Source organism: Mchenga conophoros, linkage group LG7 (genome assembly GCF_057382185.1).
Source record: "Mchenga conophoros isolate Kocher_MC1m ecotype Shallow Benthic linkage group LG7, M_conophoros_male_GT1.1, whole genome shotgun sequence".
Classification (NCBI taxonomy): Eukaryota; Metazoa; Chordata; class Actinopteri; order Cichliformes; family Cichlidae; genus Mchenga; species Mchenga conophoros.
Genome location: NC_140532.1, coordinates 66,924,289 through 66,943,023, shown reverse-complemented (window position 1 = coordinate 66,943,023; position 18,735 = coordinate 66,924,289). Strand labels below are relative to the sequence as shown.

Here is an 18,735-nt window from a genome sequence, read left to right as displayed (position 1 = left end):
TTAAATACCCAGGACTCACCAAGAGGCGTTCAAGGACACCGAGAGGAAAACGGCCCGAGCACTCTCACCTTCTCCCGGTCCTGCCGAAAGGGATTAGTGCAAGACGTTTAAGGACCAGAGTCTGCTTTTAGTCTAAGTGACGGAAAGAAACTCCCCAATTCTGTAAGGATTTAAAGACATTTCATATTTTCAAAAGTATTGTCATTAGCTCATTTGAAAATATATAGAAGAAAGATGAGGTAATATAAAGTTACAGATATTAATGTAGTCGAGTGTGCCAAATTTCAAAGTGTAACACACACCCCAACATATGCAGTCTGTGCATGTGTTAGTATCCTCCGACTGAAATGAGTCGGTCACACAGGAATAACCTGCAGCTCATTTCATCAGAATAATACTTTATTTTTAAAGCAATAAAAAGAAAAAATGCGAAACTTTGTTTTTATTTTTATTTCACAGTCGTAGAAAACAGTTTTGCATGCATTCAAAATCTGGAAACTTTTCTCTGCTCAGGAGGCAAACTGATGTCCGAGTCCGTCCTTTAAAACTGAACCATCATTCAGGTCAAAATAAATAATGCAGAGTAAAAATCAGCACATGAACGGAGTCGTGGAATTAGCTCAGGCTCAGCTCTGTAGCCAGTGACAGTTGGGAACACACTGGGCAACATGTTAGGTTAACGCTGCCTCCAACGCTTCCTGCTCACGCTGAAGGCTGCGCTGCAAACCGTCGTCTCAGAGACACAAATGTGCGAGTAATTCTCGCATCAGCCTGGCGCCTGGTTTAGAGCGACACACGTCAGGCAGTTTGCAGGAAGCCTTCGCTCTCACACATCTCAGGATGCAAACACCGTGAATGTCGATGAAGATGAGGAGCGTGCCTGACCTGAGGCACCACTGTGAAAAGTGCCGTTTGCTGTGCAGGTCATGGTCACCCGGCTCTGATCAGGAGCGATGGCCCTGATCGTCCAGTGACTGTTCTCATTCCTGGGGTGTCAAATAATCCTGATTTACTCGTCAATTTAAACTACGGTTTTTTTCTATTAGTGAGATGGATCAGGATTCCTGCTGCGACGGGGTTATTCTCCCCCAAACGCCAACCTTTACCTCATTTTAACAGTGCAGGTTTTATTGCTTCAACCTAACCAGCAACTGCAAGCCAGAGTAAAAACATTTTCTTCAGCCTCCTCGTGCAGACATCTCAGCTCTGGGAACCAGGACTGTTGTCTCTCAGTGTGAATCGATGCTGCAGGAACTTCAGTCTCAAGGCTGGATTTTGGCCACTGTAATCTGAACTGAGCTGTTCAGGTCCCGGCAGTGTGTTTGTGGAAGAAGCTATGGATCTGCTGAGCGCCAGCCTGGCCCACGATGGGCTCCAGCTCGCCGGGGGAGGCGTTGCAGAGCTGCTGGATGCTGGAGAAGTGCCGCAACAGCACCAGAGCTTTGACCTTGCCCACCCCGGGGATCTGCTGGACCAGAGCCAGGACCAGAGGGTCCAGCAGGCGGGACGAGCTCTTCCTCCTGAAGGGGTTCTCCCGACCCTCCCCGTGAACCTGGAGACAACAAGAACAAGCCTCAAATTCAACAAGAAGGCCAGCTTTGATTGGTCTTTTGTTCTGATTGGTTTGAATCCTTTTTGTTACGCAGGGTTTAATATTTTTATGACACACTTACAAAATGTGACATCATAGAGAAAAACAACGCAAAATGATTTTATGTACCGTAACCCAGAGTTAAGGACTAAAAATCAACACATTCTGGAAATCTTACCATCTGAGCGATGAGCTGTGAGGCGTCGGCCTGCCCGCTGATGGGCAGCAGAGACAGGCCGAGGTCAAACACCACAAACTTCTGCACAGCGGGGAAGTACTGCTCGCTGAGTCTGGTCTTCTCCACCAACACCAGCTCCTGGAAGCTGCTCCCAGCCTGAAAACAAACACGAGGAGCGCCTCCAATATCAACCTGAACATCATCGAGAAGCTTCCAGGTTCCACATCATACTTACGTTCCTGTAGCGAACCACCTTCCTCTTGTAGCTGCTTCCTGCGATGATGTCACACTCAGAGACGTAGAGGACACTGCTTTTGTTGGGCAGGAGGAAATCTGCCACTCCGAGCTCCGTCTCAAAGATGATTTTCACACCTCCACCTGCAGCAGATGCAAATTCATTGCACTAAATACACAAACACTTTAGCCAGAGCGGGAAGCACTCACTGTGTGTGGATCTGTGGGTGCTAAAAGCATACTGTTACTAGAGCCATCCAGTCCTTCTCTAAAAGCAAACATTACATTTCTTAAAAGTGCTTTAAAAGTCCAAACACCCACAGCTACAAACATCTGACTGACACTGCCCCCTCACTGCATCTTTACATGCAACAAGCGGCTTCTGCATTCTACGTTGCGCGTCAGACGACCACAAGGGGGCAGTATATAACGGTGTGCAATTAAAGCCGCTTTAACTGAAACTGAAGAGAAGCTGCCTGCACACAGAACTCACACCGCTGTCTGTATGTGTCGTCATCATTCATTTGATCAGTAATAAAGTGACTGAGGTATTTCACCGTACTGAACCTCAGGAGTGTTGTTGGACAGTTTAAACACAGGGAAATCGAGCTGTTCATGCTGCTGGGTTCTGCACATCGACACGACGCTTTTAAAGCACTGTACTTTATGTCAACTCACCAAATGCTTCCAGTCTGACCACCTCACTGATTCACATCTTAATAAGAGAAAAACTGCCAAGTTGCAGCCCTCTGCTGTTATTGCTCATAAAATACAGATTTTTGTGATGAAATCAAATAGCTATATTTACAGAGCTACGTAAGCTATGTCATTCAATTTTAGGCCAAATATCTGATACTATGAGTTTTATGAATATATCATTTAAAAAGTGTAGCTGAAGTTTAATAATAAATTCTGAGAGCATGAATTTGTTTGAAAATATTATTATCATCATATTTGAACATTAACATTAAACTCTGGCATCAAAAAATATGTTCTATTGAAAATAAACTATACTTAACACAGTATAAATAATTCAGGAACTATAAAATAAGGCTTCACATCTACACGCGTTTTGCGTTTCATGCAGAACTCCCCCCATAAACACAACCTTAAAAGTATTAAAAGTCAGTACTTTTATAATAAAAGGTTAAAGGCGGGTTCTCGTCTGATTTTTGGTGAATATTTATTACTCCGGGTTCGTGGTGCTTATTTACCTTTCAAACCCTGAATGAAGGACGAATTTCTCCATTTGTCGCTGCAGATCATGTGTCCGTAAGGAGGAACCGCGTTAAGCAGCTCAGGCGCTTTGTTCTCCATGCAGCTGAGCGCCACAGCGGGTTAAAGTTGCCTTGGGTGACTGTAGGACGTTAGCTACCAGGGTTCGCTTTTGCCTCCATAAGTTAACTCGCTTCCTCCTTCTTCTTCTTTATAGGGTTTATTGGCAGTTGGCAAACAGCAAAATGGTGCACTACCGCCACCAGCTGGTGTGGAGTGTGGACCGAAATGACAAAAAATTGGATTTTGTAAAACCATCGCCCTTTCCTCTCTTCCTCCGCTTGCTTTTGCCACCTTTCCTTCATTTTGTATCCCATTCTACTCTTGAGCTCCGTCCCACTAACACTAATATCCACACCTACCATCGGTCTCCTTGTTGCTTCTTTTGCTGTCCTATTTGCCGTTTCATTTCCTTTAACTTCATGATGTGCTGGTAACCATAAGAATGTGACCACAAGCCCCATCATAATTATTCTGAGTAATGTTTGCTGGATCTCTATCAGAATGTCAGTCTGCATTCTGAGTGACAGTCTTGCAGACCGGCCGGTGATGAGCTCGAGTCTGAACATATCACAGAACTTAGTGGTTTTGTTTCTTCAACCCACTGGACTGCTAACAATAATGAAACCATTTCTCCTGTGCACACTGATAAATCGTCACTGATCCTTTTCCCTACTTTGATATTAAATTCAGGAACAATAAATGCTATCCCGCTTTGGTTGGCTGTATTCTTTGATGCATCTATGTAGATTTTGACATAACTACAATACTGATTAATATATTCCTGCGCTGTATGTGAAGATAAACCCCCTCTCCTTGTTCTTTTTGTTTAACAATGTGAAATATGCTACTGCATCAGGGAGCATCCGTGGTGGTATTGTAGGCAACGGTGCTGTTTGACTTATGTTGATCTTGTCCAGATTAAGTTCAGCTGCTTTCTGTCCCACTGTCCACCCAAAGCTCTTCAGTTCACCTTTCTCTTTATCCCAGCACGGTTGGAAAACAGTTTTTGTCGGATGATCTTGACCATGTCCTTGTAAACTTGCCCAGTAATTCAATGCCAGTTTGTAATGTCACAATCCCCCATTTCTTTTCCTCCTTTCCTGCCTGTGTTCAGATGACGGACATACACCTCCACGTCGCCCCCTGGAGGACAGGAGGAAGAGCGCACCTGCACGGCCTAGATAATATAAGAACTTTATTTATCCCGAGGGAAGTTCTTTTGTCATCGGACAGTGTAAAAATGACAAAATGCGTGCTAAAAATATTTGTGTTTTTTTTCTCTCCTAGATCCCCCTCCGCCTCCCCCCCTTTTTTAAAGATTTTTTTCTAACGTTTTTTTGTGGGTTTTTCCTCTTAGGGAATCGGGTTTTATGGCGTTTTGTTTCTTTTAAATTAAAATTATTTTATTATATTATATATTATTATTATATTTTAATATATTTTTTATAGGAATTTCTTAATCTTATTTTTATTCTCATTTATTATTTTTATTTTTTCTTGTAAATTATTAAGCTTTCTTTCTTGGAATTTATTTGGTAAATTTCCCAGCCTTTTCTTCAATCATGTTTTATACACGAACGTATTTTAATGGATAAAATTAATACAAAATAAATAAAATTTTTACAATAAGGAAAAGGCTGGCACCGTAGCGCCCTCTACCGGTCAGACTCGGCACTGACCCCTCCGTCTGCCTTTCTTCGCGCCTTACACTCGCTGCTGCTTTCGCTCACAAACAGGTACGTTCGACCTGCGAATTCGACGCTAAACAGAAACAAGTTACAGGGAAAAAGTTGTTTTAACCGAAGACTGAAAAATGTTTCTTCTTCTTTTTATCATTTGAAATTTCAGTAAAACGGAGCGTAGCTGGCGAGCTAACGTTAGCTAACGGGGCTCAAGTTTAAACAGTTGGCGTTCGAGAAACGGTAAATCTGTTAAATCCGACTGTTTTCTTCCAGTGTCGCTGCTTTCGGACTGACGAAATAAAGAAATGGTGAAAATATCTGTTCTGAAGGTACGTGATCCTTTAATGGCTGTGTTACTGCTTTAATTAGCTAAACGTGGCTCACGGGTTCAGTTTTGATGCCCAGCAGATGTAGTTGGTGTATTTAACCCTTTCACGCACAGTGGTCACTACAGTGGACAGCTATTCAAAGGCTGTTTTCTTGTATTTGTGTCAGTGTTGATGGTGTATTTGCACATAAAACACTACATTGGACACATGTGTCCCTTCATACTCTGCCACCCACTGGTCAGCCCGTGGAGTGGTAGCCACCTAAGTGGACATGTAAAAAAAACCAACCAAATCTTAGAAAAGTATGTTTAAAAAAAAATGAAATTCAAAAACCGTCTTTTCATGCCTAAAGATGAATAAAAAAATCCTGATTGTGGTTGTCATGATTCATGTGCTAAAGGGTTAAACCTTTAAAATATCACTTATCACAAAGGTGTTTCAGGTGTGATTACTTGTCACCTCCATAACAGAAGATAGCCTTTATTAGTTCCCCACGTGGGAAATTTGTCACATGTCACTGGGAGAGGGTGAAACAAAATAAGTGTAATAATGAAATGCAAAGATTGAAGACTTTATTTTCTTTAATTTGTCAAAATGTAAGTTAGTTATTTAAGTGAAGTTCAAGCTGAGCATCAAGAGGTGCAAAACATACCTTTCTATGCAGCACAGTGATGATGATGTGTACTTCAAACTGAACTCTGCAGGTGGAGAACCCATCGTGTCTCTGGGGTGCCATTTTGGGTCTCAGCGGCGATGTGGAGACTTCAGAACATTACAAAAAGCTACATTTTCAGATGAACCTCTTCTACCGCGACACCACGCAGGACGTGTGCACGCTAAAGCCTACGTCGTTGGAGGAAGGACGGGTATCAAGACGTCAGAAACATTGTCGCTCCTGCGTTGGGCGAGGTGATAGAGTAAGGAGATTTGTGTGTGCTTTCCTGTCAGGTGTATGTGGTGTACTGGGCGGTAAAGAAGTCGTGGTTTCGGGCCGTGGTGGAGTCGATCTTCGTGGACTCGGTTTCCTGTCAAGCTTGTTGCTTTCTGGTCGACCACGGAGAGAAAGTCGTCGTCCCCTCAGAGCAGTAAGACCAGAGCAGCTTGGGAAAAACTGCTTCCACCTCATATCACACACACAACAGTCGGGTCAGAATAGTGGACACAATATATCTTTAGGCTTCATGCAAGAACATTTTCAGCCTGTAATCTTAAACCTGTTGGGCCTTCAGTTAGACTTTGCAGCGCCTTTAAAGCTGGTTAGATTTAAGTGCTTCAGGATAAAATATAAGGTTTCAGGTTAAATCTAACTGATAATCCTCATATTTAACACATTTAACATAACTGATACTGCTAAAACATGGCTTCCCACACACAGACTTCAGAATCAGAGAGACTTTATTTATCCCCAAGGGGCAATTAAGATACAACAGAGCAGCATGACATTGAAGATAAGGACAGTGCCTAAACAGGCAAAAAGAGTGAGATAATAAATACACAGGATATACAGTGTATATACACAGTTTTAAAAGTACACAATTTCAAAATTAAAGTGACTGAAAGGTGAATAAATAACTGTAAGTGACTAAAATGGAGTAAAGTGTCGGCAGTATAAAGAGCGTAGAGTAGTTTATGTTTCTGGTGTTGGAAATGTTCTTATCGGCTGGAGCTAAAAAGCAGAGGGGCTTTGGGGACAAAGGTGGCGCTCCTCCTCTCAGTCCTGCAGGAAATGCAGCGGAGGCGCCGCCCAGAGGGGAGCATTGAAATTACAGGGTTCGTACGGGTGCTTGAAATCATTGAAAATACTTGGATTTTAATGTTGTCTTTTCAAGGTTTGAAAAGTGCTTGAATATCAGATGTGGTGCTTGAAAGTGTAGCTGTATTTCATTCACCACAAATAACTATCTGATTGAATAGTTTTCTTATCAGATAGAGAAATAAAATGAGTCGCAAAATGTAGAGGCAAATTTTCCCCGCCTGGCTGCCTTGTGTCTGTTTCAATATGTGACCCCACCCCTCCCTCGGACAGTCGAGGATGAGTGCGCTAACACAGCGGTCCCCGGGCCTCGGACCGGTACCGGGCCGAGAGTTGAGGCTCAGGTGTGAAATGTGTGGTTTTCAGGGTTTTTATCGTTTACTCGGTTTTCCTGGGTCTTTTCACGTGTGTTATGAATAAATCTCCTTTTTTTCGGTACCGGTACTAGTTTTATTTTGTTGTATTTATCCGCGACACCTTAAAGGCCGGTCGGTGAAAATATTGTCGGGCATAAACCGGTCCGTGGCGCAAAAAATGTTGGATTTCCGTTGGATTTCGGAGACGTCTGCTACCCACCAGCTCGACAGCTAGCCGGGAGCTCGAGGGTTACTGATGCGGCCGAGAACGGCACATCATTTTCAGATCACCGCGGACTTTCGCTACTCGGGTTAAACGTGATATATAAGTCACCTAGACAACCTACAAATGTTATTGTTGGGCTTTTTTCAATGTTTTGTTTGTTTGTGAGTAAATCGGTTTGACTGAGATTAAAGTTATTAGATTAGATAAAATAAAACTTTATTAATCCCCCTCCTCCTTGGTTTTCACACAGCTGAATAAACGTCAAACAGAAAACTGATTAAACGGAAGTGTGAGACGGTCGAGAATTTACGCCAGTGTCCTGACGGCTGAGTTTATTAAACTCCACCGAGACAGCGGTGACGCTAATCTGAAGGCTAGACCGTACAATTTCACGGCCATTTACTTCCGGCCTACCCGACCCTCTGAGGACCCGGCCCACGTAGACCGCGAAGGCTGGGTCCTCAGGAGGATGCAGCCCATGAATTTGGACACGACCTTTGTGTGCCAAGAGAGGGACTGTGTTAGTGCATGAGAGGGTGGTGCAGACCTCCTCCAGCTTATCTGGGGAACACTGAACACTTTGCTGTTACACTCAGCTCTCTCTTTACCACAACGAGCCGGTGCACAGTGTCTGCACCGCCGACCCAATCTGTCAGTTTTAAAATATTCCATAACCATCATCTCATATTATTTTGTCTTAAATGTTCTTGTCTTTCTTTAAAAATGGCTCCTATCATTTCTGGATGTCACTTACATTATAATTTCTTGGCACTATCCTATGGAGAACCTTTATTTCCTTTCTTTTTTTCCTTCTTTGCAGTGAGTGTGGGGTGTCAGATTAAGCTACGTGGTCCTCCACCTGTTTTCTTCCTTTTCTGTTAGTTTCTGTTAGTCTGTTAGTCTTGGTTTATGGGTTTGGAGACAAAAATACAGGAGGCCTATCTGTTACGGAGGAGAATAGGAAGACTTCAGGGGAGTTTTATGAGGACATGCAGACGGTTGGTATGACAGAGGAGGATGCTGGGATAGGAGGAGAGTGAGGTCCATTTTTAGATAATCCGTTACTGATTTATTCCCCTAGGCTCTTATTTTGAAAATCTAAATCTGTGGGGAGCTTTAAAAAAAAAAAAAAGGAAAGAAAACTTTTTTTAAAACTGGTTCTGCTGCGTGATTCTAGACATGAAGGTGCAGAGAGCTGCGCTGCATTTACTACCAAATGTTATATGAATGATGAGAGGAAGACTCATGTCAGGGGTGTGTGAAAAAAACAAAACAAAAAAAAACACCCAGCACGCCCCTGTGGGCGGTTTATCCTTCAAGCTCGGGTCCTCTACCAGAGGCCTGGGAGCTTGAGGGTCCTGCGCAGTATCTTAGCTGTTCCCAGGACTGCGCTCTTCTGGACAGAGATCTCCGATGTTGTTCCCGGGATCTGCTGGAGCCACTCGCCTAGCTTGGGAGTCACCGCACCTAGTGCTCCGATTACCACGGGGACCACCGTTACCTTCACCCTCCACATCCTCTCGAGCTCTTCTCTGAGCCCTTGGTATTTCTCCAGCTTCTCGTGTTCCTTCTTCCTGATATTGCTGTCATTCGGAACCGCTACATCGATCACTACGGCCGTCTTCTTCTGTTTGTCTACCACCACTATGTCCGGTTGGTTAGCCACCACCATTTTGTCCGTCTGTATCTGGAAGTCCCACAGGATCTTAGCTCGGTCATTCTCCACCACCCTTGGGGGCATCTCCCATTTTGACCTCGGGACTTGCAGGTTATACTCGGCACAGATGTTCCTGTACACTATGCCGGCCACTTGGTTATGGCGTTCCATGTATGCCTTGCCTGCTAGCATCTTGCACCCTGCTGTTATGTGCTGGATTGTCTCTGGGGCATCTTTACACAGCCTGCACCTGCATCCTATTCATGTAACCCCGGCGGAAGGGGCTACATGAATAGGATGATGGACCTGTGTGTGTGTGTGTGTGTGTGTGTGTGTGTGTGTGTGTGTGTGTGTGTGTGTGTGTGTGTGTGTGTGTGTGTGTGTGTGTGTGTGTGTGTGTGTGTGTGTGTGTGTGTGTGGTTTGTTTTGTTTTTTTGGGGGGTTTTTTGCATCTGTTTGGTTTTTAACTCTATCCCCTCTGAAAGGATCCGGGTGGCAATGGAAAACTTCCTTCAGCTGCCTTTCTGGGTGCAAAAGTTCCACCTGGCGGGAATCAAACCAACAACCCTGCGAGTGTCTCTGCTTGAGGAGAAGGCAGAGCTCAAGTAAGGCGAGCTCATCTCACGTAGTTTGGAGGCTACAACGGAGCACATTTGCAGATATTTATTGTGTTTTTCTGCAGACCGTCAGCTCGGTGGGACAGCTCTGCCACGCTCTTCCTGCACAAGCTGCTGCAAGGTGAGTGTTATTGCTGCTGCTTGAACGCCATTAACATTAGTTTTTATGTTTCGGTGCGATGCATCTCTGAGCTCGACTCGTCTTTCATCTCACAGCATCGACCCTAAAGGAGGCCGTGCTGCTTGAACCTGAGTCAGACTCTACCCCTATCAAGCTTTACGTGACTGTTGGTGACATCAAGGTGAAGTTTGACTAAAAAGCCTTTATTTTGCACGCAGACTTGTTTGCAGACAGGTTAATACAAACGTGATCACATTTCTTAAACAGATCTGTGTGAATGACGACTTGGTGGCGAAGAGGTTTGCCTACTACAGCACAAAATCAGGCGACGGCCTGGAGGAGGGAGACCGACTTCCTGTGATGCTGTCCTACAGCATCTTAACCCAGAGCGTCTCCCCCAAGCCGACAGCACAAACCCAACCGCCTCCCGGTAAACAGATATATGAACTCTGGCTCACCGCTCTCAACACATGTTGGTTTCATCCATGTTTGATTTGTCTGCAACAAATCAAACATGGATCCATCTGCTGCGGTGGCCTCTCAGGAAACAAAGGAAATAAAATACCTGGTAGTTTGCATTAATGCTTAACAACACCTGCTCTTAACAATTGGCTACTTCTCTACCATCATTTCTGCTCTTATGAGCTTTTCAGTCTGAGCTCTGGATCGCTGCAGTGCCATGATTTGTTCTTTTGCATTCATCTTATTGCTGCCGAGCTTTATTTGTCGGGCTGATGGCCTGAAACATGAAAGAGAGTGCACCTTCTTATTCATATGACTGTATTTGTTCCGGTGCTTGTTTCTGTGTCCCAGATCAGCAGAGTCTGGTTGAAGCTGGGGGGGCAGCTGATTGGCTTACAGCTCCTTCCCTGCTTCCTCAGGTATGCAGCCCTGCTAGCTCACTCACTTTTATCTGTGTTCTAATGAAACAACCACATGTGCTGAACTCTCACGTCTCTGCTTTAGATTGTACAACACAAGCTGGTGAAGGCTGGAGGTGAACATCGGTCAGTGGTCACAAAACAACAGCTGTCTCCAAACAGCCAGTCAGGGAGCGGCTCAGACGCAGCTGAGAGGTGAGCGCCCGTTCAGTTGTTCAGTTCAGCAGAGTTCCGATTAAAAGCAACCAAGTGGCCTCTGTTCACTTTTCAGCAGCTCGTCAGACGACGCAGACTCGTCTCTGGCTGCAGCCCTCACAAAAAACCATCAGCTGTTCAGGTGAGTTGGCCACAGTCTCAGATCGCAGGCACATGATGTTTTATATCATCATGTGTGATGGGCTGTCGCCCCCTCCTCACAGGTTTCTACAGTTTATGAAGCCGGGCAGCAGTTCCGAGCTGGCAGCTCCCCAGGTGAGTGCATTTTCCAACATTGCAGGTGCAGGTTGGACCAACTAGGTTCTAACAGCTGAGCCCGCCGTGTACTCCAGCGGTGTCAGCAGGGGGCGCTCATTAATGTACACGTGTCGTGCAGGCATGAATCCTCCTGAAGGTTTGAGTTGATACTTCATGCAGGAGGAAGCATCTCAGTCAGCAGCTGGTTGTTGTAAATGTCCAGTCGGCTTGACGTGCTCCAGGTTTGCTGCACTCGTACAGAAAAAAGAGCAGCTTTTAGATGATGCGCCCACTCCTGACTGAGATTTGGATTTCCACCCGCTCATAGTAAGAACATTTGAGCCTGTGTGGTACGGCTGTGTCAATGGAAAATTGTATTTAGTAGTCAGTATAATCTTTTAGTGATATAAGTTTGCATATGGTAGAATGCTGCATGTAATCATTTGTGTGTAGAAGTATATAGTTGGTGGCATATTGAAAGAATGTCTCATCCTAGGAGGTCTGTAACATTCTAGAGCAGGGCTGCCCAATCCCGGTCCTCGAGAGCTACTATCCTGCAGCTTTTAGATGCATCCCTACTCCAACACAGCTCAATCAAATGGTTTGATTACCTCTTCAGCATGCCATCGTGTTTGGCAAAGGCCTGATAACAAGCCATTCATTTGATTCGGGTGTGTGGGAACAAGGATGCATCTAAAAGCTGCAGGACGGTAGCTCTCGAGGACCGGGATTGGGCACCCCTGTTCTAGAGTGTTCACCCCCACATCCTAGGAGCATGGGAGAGGTCGTACCTTGTTTTATTGTTTTATGGTAGGATTAACGTAGCTATATTTGTTTTAGTCTAAGTGCCTTTTGGTTTGATGAACTGTTGGACTTTGAGACCAGCAGGTTTAGGGAAGATTTTATGGGGTCACACTCTGACCACACACACACACACACACTCACACTCACTGAAGTATAAAATAAAGACAGGAGGCCGCCCTTGCTAGCAAGAGTTCTGTGTGTTTCTCTTTGCTGAAGAAGTGTTTTAGAATATATTCCTTAACAGGCTGCTATGAGGTCAGACTCAGGACAGACTTGGTGCTGTTAGTGACTAAACTCTGTTCCATCCTGTGATGTTTCTGAAACTAAAATCCAGAATCTTGTTTGGTTTGTTTTCCCTGCAGGAAGCTGAGGTGTTGCCTCTGATGAGGTAAAAGACAAAAATTAGCCCAGATAGTAGTCTTTATCTGAGCTGATTGCTTCATTTGTTGGGTTCCCCTCACTGACTGCAGTCTGTCCCAGCAGTGAGAAACCAGGAGCTGAGAATCTTCAGAGCTGTCAGGCTGAATCTTTGGTGGATGAAGAGGCAAGGTAGAGTACTCTGCATGAGGAAAAACCAAACCAAATGGTCATACTAAGTACTCTTAGGGGTATGTTGGAGTGCAACAACAGGACCTGCATTTTACATATATATTAGGGGTGCAACGATACTCGTATCGATATTGAACCGTTCGATACAGTGCTTTCGGTTCGGTACGCATATTTATCGAACAATACAACATTTTTAATTTATTTTATCAACTTTCCTTCTGTCTGTGTTGAGCGCTCAGTGGATCTGCGTTCGACTACTCTGCCTAGGCTGCACTGTCGACGTGTTGGCCGTCCAGCCCCACGCATGAGGCGATCCGCGGTAGCTCGTTAACAGAGATTTGCCGTGTTGTGGCGTTAACGTCATTTCAGATTAACGCTGACAGCACTAGTGGGAACACAACGAATATGACTGCACATTTACTCCGACAGCATCCTAGTGCAAAGACAAGTGGAAGCAGACAAAAACAACAAGCACGCATGCTACAAACTTTACCCGAGTCATTTAGACAGCCGTTAGCACAGGATTCTCCTTATAGGGACCTGATATGTTTAATATGCTGCTGAGAATATAGCCCAGAAGAAGCTATAGTATAGCTTTTATTTTGAAAGAGCCATTTCTCTGTAATAAACTTTTTCAAAGATGAGTGATTCCTCAATCAGATTAATTTTTTTATTACTTTTGTTTCAGCAACATTAAATTTAAAAACTGTACTTTTATAACTTTAATAAATAACAAATTAAAAAGGCATGAACATTTATTTGTATCGAAAAAAATATCGAACCGTGAATCTTTGCACCCGTAATATATTCTTAGATTCTACCAGAGTAAAAATTAGTGTTTCTGTGATGTCGGGCATGTGTGCAGCTCCTTCTCTGTGTAGTTCTTCCATCTTTATCCTTTTATACCTAAACAGAATTCCAGTAGACTGTTCCACATTCCCGGGAAAATCTGATGAGATTAGTTAATATTAATAATAATGTGTGCTTTCTCCACATTCAGCATCTTTGTCTTCACTTTAAACGTGTTTCTGATTTTCTCTTTTAATCAGCAGCTCCAGCACATCTGTCGCCTCAGCTCCAGCAGAGGAGACCCAGCGCAGTGAGAAGGACTGGGCCTGTGCACGGTGAGCTGCAGTTTTTCTCTCTCAGGAAGCAACGACACAGGTCAACCTGATAGAAACACGTTACAGGATAGAAGCTCCTGCACACTGTGTTTTAACCATACTGCTCCTGTCTTTGAGCTTTCCTCGATCCCCATAAGACATAAACACTGAGTAAAGACATGAAATGTTTTTCATTTAATTCAATTTTATTTATTTTTTAAATTGTGTTAACTGCACCTGATGATGAAAATACAATTACTGGCTTGGATAAAAGGTGTGTTAATCATTTCTTTGAGTTTGCTTGTAAAATCCACTCACCGGCCACTGTATTAGACACACCTGTATCTAACTGCTTGTTAACAAATATCAGGCCCCGTGTGATTGGCTGATCAGTGAGCAGCAGTTCTCTGGGGAGAAAATGCCTTGTTTAAGGTCAGAGAAGGGCAGAACGGCTTCGAGTTGATAGGAAGGCCAATAGCAAGTCAACCAAGGTGTGCAGAAGAGCATCTCTGTCTTGAAGCAGAAGAGCTACACAGCAGAAACTGAGGCTTCTGTTTACACAGACTCGCCAAAAGTGGACAATAAAAGATAGAAAAACACTGTACGACCTGATGAATCTTTATATCTGCTGCAATGGTTCAGGGTCAAAGTTTGGCATGAACAACATAACAGCATGGATCCATCCTGCCTGTAACTCCACGCCGAGTGTTGTTGCTGACCGTGTCCATCCCTTTATGACCACAGCGTAGCATCCTCTCAGCATCATCTCAGCGGCCTCCACATTCACCAAATCTCACTCCAAAAGAGCATCTTTGAGACGTGGTGAAGCACGCAACAGCTGTGTGATGATGTCCTGTTAACATGGACCAAAATCTCTGAGGAGTGTTTGCAGAAGCTTGTTGAATCTGAGCCATGTAAAATGAAATCGGCTCTAAAGACAAAAGCAGCTCCAACCTGCCACTACCAAGGTGTACCTAATGAAGTGGCTGTGTAGTGTAGTACTATGTCAGGCAGTAATTTGTGTCCAGACTGTTCGACTGAAGTAGTTTCTTCATGTTCTGTCTGTGATGCAGCCTGTTGGAGTTGTTGAATCCACAGGCTCTGAACCCCGATCCCGACGCCCAAGACGCTGTGGTACGTTTACACAGACAACTCTGATTTAGTTAGAGTGCAAATAAAATTTAAAAAATAATTATTTTACCTCTTAGAAAATATGAAAATGAAAGCCTGTAGATTTATTGGTTGTTACTCATGCAAACACTGCTCATGATGTTATTTAAAGCCTCCTTTGTCCTTTCACCTGGATGTCTCAGGTTTCTCCCCTCGACCCCTGCCGGAGTGGGATTCTGGTGCACGCTACCTCCCCAGCAGAGCCGTGGATCAGTGTGAATGACCCCGCCATCGCAGACACCCTCTGCTGGGTAAACAAGAATACGCCCTGAGTTTGTCATCAGGATCTTTAACATGCTAGGAAACGAGAGTTTAGTGACCTGAACATTCAGGTGTAATTGTAAATGTTGTGAAAGTGGTTTCGTTATTAACAACACAGCATCAGATTCAATTTCAAATTTGAAATGTTCTCAGAAATGGTTCAGAAATACAAATAAAGTTGTTGTTAATTTACTGATTATTTCCTTCATCTAGAGTATTTAAAAGATGGACACACTGCCGCACTTTTTTATTGTTTTTTCAATGAAAGCGTTGAGCATGGGGTTGATTTGAAGTTGAATCTGAGGACGAGTGTGTGCTTACACTTGACTCTGATTGACATAAAGGACATTTTAAATTCAGTAAGATTTTAAACTATCATGTGAGACCATAAGATCACGAGTGCAGGTTTAAGGCACTTGAGCATCAGCTTCCCTTATAGGACACGGGAGTGCTGCTGTCGCCATAATTTTAAAACGCAACGAGGCGCTGTCGCTGTCCATGAGGACCGAGCGATCAGACAGTGAGCGTAGCGATGCTGAGACTCGAGGCATCAGAGCCTGGCCGAAAAAAATCAGCGCCTGGATTTAACTAAGCAAACAGGTAAGAGTGATTCGTAGGTTTCAACTGGCAACAGGTTATTTAACCCTGAAGCAGTAAGTAGCTTCTCATTTCTTAACCTACCGTGTTTGAAGACATGGTCCTGGAGAAGAGAAGCTTTTACTCGAATTGGGATCAAATTATTGTCCTTCATCAAGCAAAGAAATAATGTGGGAGAAACTGAAAGTACAGAAACTGGGTTAAAAAAAAGAGTCCAGCATATTAAAACCTGGGAGGACAGAGGTGAACCATCATCTTTGACGAAGAAACGTGGTCATCATCGTGATCTGACATAACAAATGTTGGTGAAATGTGTACAACGCGAAGAGGACTTGGGACTGAGACTAAACTGCTGTGTTATAGTAACAAAAGCACTTGGTGGTTGGATGGTCTCATGAGTCCAGGTTTAACTGGGGTGGTGCTTCCAGCATTCATACAAACTGTGGAAGATGGTTCTGGAAGTCCAAAAAATGCATCCAACACCACAGAGGTCAGACCGAAGCCCCAGGAAGACTTCACACAGTTCGACTCTTGAATCATCAATTCAAGTTCTTGGTGAAAAATTACTGCAACTCTGGACGGAAGTAGATGTTTATGTGTATGTCAGCTTACCTAAAGGTTATTAGAGGGACAGGAATCCGCACTCATGCCTTTGGTCTCAACAGACTGTAATCCTTCAGTGTCTACAGCTGAAGTAGTTAAATTATAGCCATAAAAAAGAGCAGCTAGGAAGTAACTACTCCGCTAATTACTCATCCTCTGCTGAAAGCCCAGCAGAGGATGTACTTCCTGAGGCCGCTGAAGAAACTCAACCTGCCAACACGGACGATGATGCAATTCTACACTGCAGTCATCAAATCCATCTTCACCTCCTCCATCACCATGTGGTACGTTGGAGCCACTATCAGGGACAAACAGACTGCAGCGTGTTGTGCGCTCTGCTGAGAAGATGATTGGCTGCAGGACCTGTACGCCTCCAGGACACTGGGGCGTGCAGCTCGGATCTCAGCTGACCCTTCTCACCCTGGACACAGTCTGTTTAATCTGCTCCCCTCAGGCAGGAGGCTCCGGTCCATCCGCACCAGAACCTCTCGCCATGAGAACAGTTTCTTCCCCTCTGCTGTTGGACTCATGAACCATATATATATACTTAGCACTTTTAATTTTTATTTAAGTGTTGTCTTACAGTATGTTTTCCTAATGTTGTAAACCTGTGCAACATTTGGCAATAAAACCCTTTCTGTATTACTGATCTTATTTGATAACTATCCGTTTCATCCGCGCTCTCATGTGACTGCTCAGTCTTCTCTTGTGTCAGTCCCTCGCCGCTCTTTAACCTCCATCTGAGTTTCAAACAGTCAGTAGAAAAGGTGGACGTAGACACCACGGCTCACGAAGCATCTGTGTTTTTTGAGTCGTAGTACTGAGACAGCATCTAGTGGGCATTAGAGGAAGTGCGGTTTTTTGGTGGTTTCCTCTCACAGTGACCGTTTGTCTCCAGGTGCAGCGGAAGCAGTACAGCACCTTGTCTCCAGCTGACTGTTACAGCTGGCCAGCTGTGGCTCGAGGATACCATACCCTTGTTATCTCCAGCAGCGCAGACCAGCCGCTCAGCTACCTTACCCCACTCCTTACCCACATCATGCTGAACTCCATCTTCACTTCCCACACCTCCAGCTCAGGGGTGAGTGCACACACAGGAGGCAGGAAGCATGGATGAATTCTGCTTTTGTCACTATCAATTCGTATGTTTGTAGCCCATAGCTGTGCTGCTGTGTCCCGGTTGGGAGAAGGTCCAAGCTGTATATGACCTCCTGGGGGTGAGTAAGGTCTCCCAAAAGCTCTACCCCACAACTGTGCTGCTGGGCATCAACAAGGACGAGGCTAAGAGTGTCAAGATCCCCAAAAACTGTGAGTTAAGCATAACGAGCATCATCGCAGTCTGCTAGGTGGTTGATAAATGATTGATTTACATCAGTAACTATTCAGAATCTTCTAATCTGATTAATTCCAGGCCTGCTGTTGGTGACCACTCCTTTCAGTCTGGTCCGTCTGCTGTCCTGCCACTGCTTCCTCTTCCTGCGGCTGTGCCACCTGGTGCTGGACGAAGCTGACCAGCTCTTCAGTCTGGCTCCAGATGAGGTGATGACTTATGATGTACAACTGTAAATGTGCACACATCGCGTCAGTTTTTAGTTCTGTTTTCATTGACGGGCATCAGATAGGATCAATTCAAATAGTAACCTGTAATAAAACTTATCAGAGGGGTTAGAGAGAATTATTTCCAGAAAATGCAAAGCTTACAAACCTGAATCCAAAAGATAAGCAGAGTACAATGTGCAGGGGTACAGAGGACGTGCAGACTGATTGTGGGGGCAGAAGCCTCGGCAGAGAAGCCCAGGTCTCCAGCCTCCAGCTCACTCAGTGTTCCCAGGACATCCTGGAGAGGCTCTGTAGCCCCCTCAGCTGGCTCCTTTCGATGTGGAATCATTGAACTCCTCATCCTGCCACTCTTAAAAGGACCTCATTTCCACTGCTTGTATCCACCGTCTCCGAGAGCTTGTGACCATAAGCGAGGGTTGGAAAATAACCAATGATTACATCACTAATGATTCTTCTGCTCCACTCTTGCCTCACTCCTGAACAAAACCCCAAGAGACTTAAAGCATATAATTAGTCTGTGACCCGGAGGCCATGGTCCTGCTCCGGCCTCAGACTTTGAGGTGCTAATTCACATGCAGCTGTGAACTGCTCCAGTGTGAGCCTGAGGCTACCTGCTGATGAAGCCAACAGAACCATGCTATCTGTAAAACCCAGAAGTGAGATCCTGAAGCAGAAGCTTTCCACCCCCTGGCTACCCCTGGATGTTCTATCCATGACAGCTATGAACAGAAT

The 18,735-nt window shown here is 44.6% G+C and overlaps 2 protein-coding genes across 6 annotated transcripts in view; one reads left to right on the top strand and one right to left on the bottom strand.

The window, feature by feature from the left end:
- Nucleotides 1-435: 435 nt before the first annotated feature.
- Nucleotides 436-3,470, bottom strand: faap24 (FA core complex associated protein 24). The gene is made up of 4 exons (XM_085280934.1): nucleotides 3,218-3,470; nucleotides 2,005-2,147; nucleotides 1,770-1,925; nucleotides 436-1,552 (listed from the first exon to the last, which is right to left on the bottom strand). The coding sequence occupies exons 1-4, from the start codon at nucleotides 3,318-3,320 to the stop codon at nucleotides 1,304-1,306; spliced, it is 651 nt and encodes a 216-aa protein (XP_085137060.1). The 5' UTR covers nucleotides 3,321-3,470; the 3' UTR covers nucleotides 436-1,303.
- Nucleotides 3,471-4,907: 1,437 nt separating this feature from the next.
- Nucleotides 4,908-18,735, top strand: part of tdrd12 (tudor domain containing 12) — a 28,858-nt gene continuing 15,030 nt past the window's right edge. For 2 of the 5 annotated variants that reach the window (XR_014893153.1, XM_085280933.1), the window contains exons 1-20: nucleotides 4,908-5,017; nucleotides 5,237-5,292; nucleotides 5,997-6,158; nucleotides 6,241-6,377; nucleotides 9,770-9,889; nucleotides 9,967-10,022; nucleotides 10,118-10,203; nucleotides 10,290-10,452; nucleotides 10,836-10,903; nucleotides 10,989-11,098; nucleotides 11,175-11,240; nucleotides 11,323-11,374; nucleotides 12,523-12,548; nucleotides 12,641-12,709; nucleotides 13,759-13,833; nucleotides 14,886-14,946; nucleotides 15,126-15,233; nucleotides 17,342-17,524; nucleotides 17,598-17,751; nucleotides 17,855-17,982. Coding sequence is in view for 4 of the 5 variants with exons in the window: in XM_085280933.1 (XP_085137059.1) it covers nucleotides 5,269-5,292; nucleotides 5,997-6,158; nucleotides 6,241-6,377; nucleotides 9,770-9,889; nucleotides 9,967-10,022; nucleotides 10,118-10,203; nucleotides 10,290-10,452; nucleotides 10,836-10,903; nucleotides 10,989-11,098; nucleotides 11,175-11,240; nucleotides 11,323-11,374; nucleotides 12,523-12,548; nucleotides 12,641-12,709; nucleotides 13,759-13,833; nucleotides 14,886-14,946; nucleotides 15,126-15,233; nucleotides 17,342-17,524; nucleotides 17,598-17,751; nucleotides 17,855-17,982 (1,848 nt within the window). In the remaining variant the exon portion in view is untranslated. The remainder of the gene's footprint in view (nucleotides 5,018-5,236; nucleotides 5,293-5,996; nucleotides 6,159-6,240; nucleotides 6,378-9,769; nucleotides 9,890-9,966; nucleotides 10,023-10,117; nucleotides 10,204-10,289; nucleotides 10,453-10,835; nucleotides 10,904-10,988; nucleotides 11,099-11,174; nucleotides 11,241-11,322; nucleotides 11,375-12,522; nucleotides 12,549-12,640; nucleotides 12,710-13,758; nucleotides 13,834-14,885; nucleotides 14,947-15,125; nucleotides 15,234-17,341; nucleotides 17,525-17,597; nucleotides 17,752-17,854; nucleotides 17,983-18,735) is intronic. The other 3 variants (XM_085280932.1, XM_085280931.1, XM_085280930.1) reach the window with 3 other exon arrangements.

What these genes read in the sequence shown, in the direction of transcription:
- faap24 (XM_085280934.1), bottom strand. Translation starts at nt 3,320, where the DNA reads ATGGAGAACAAAGCGCCTGAGCTGCTTAACGCGGTTCCTCCTTACGGA. An exon ending in CTTCATTCAGGGTTTGAAAG is followed by an intron (nt 2,148 to 3,217) that starts GTAAATAAGCAC and finishes CATCTGCTGCAG; the next exon opens with GTGGAGGTGTGAAAATCATC. An exon ending in CACAGCTCATCGCTCAGATG is followed by an intron (nt 1,553 to 1,769) that starts GTAAGATTTCCA and finishes TGTTGTCTCCAG; the next exon opens with GTTCACGGGGAGGGTCGGGA.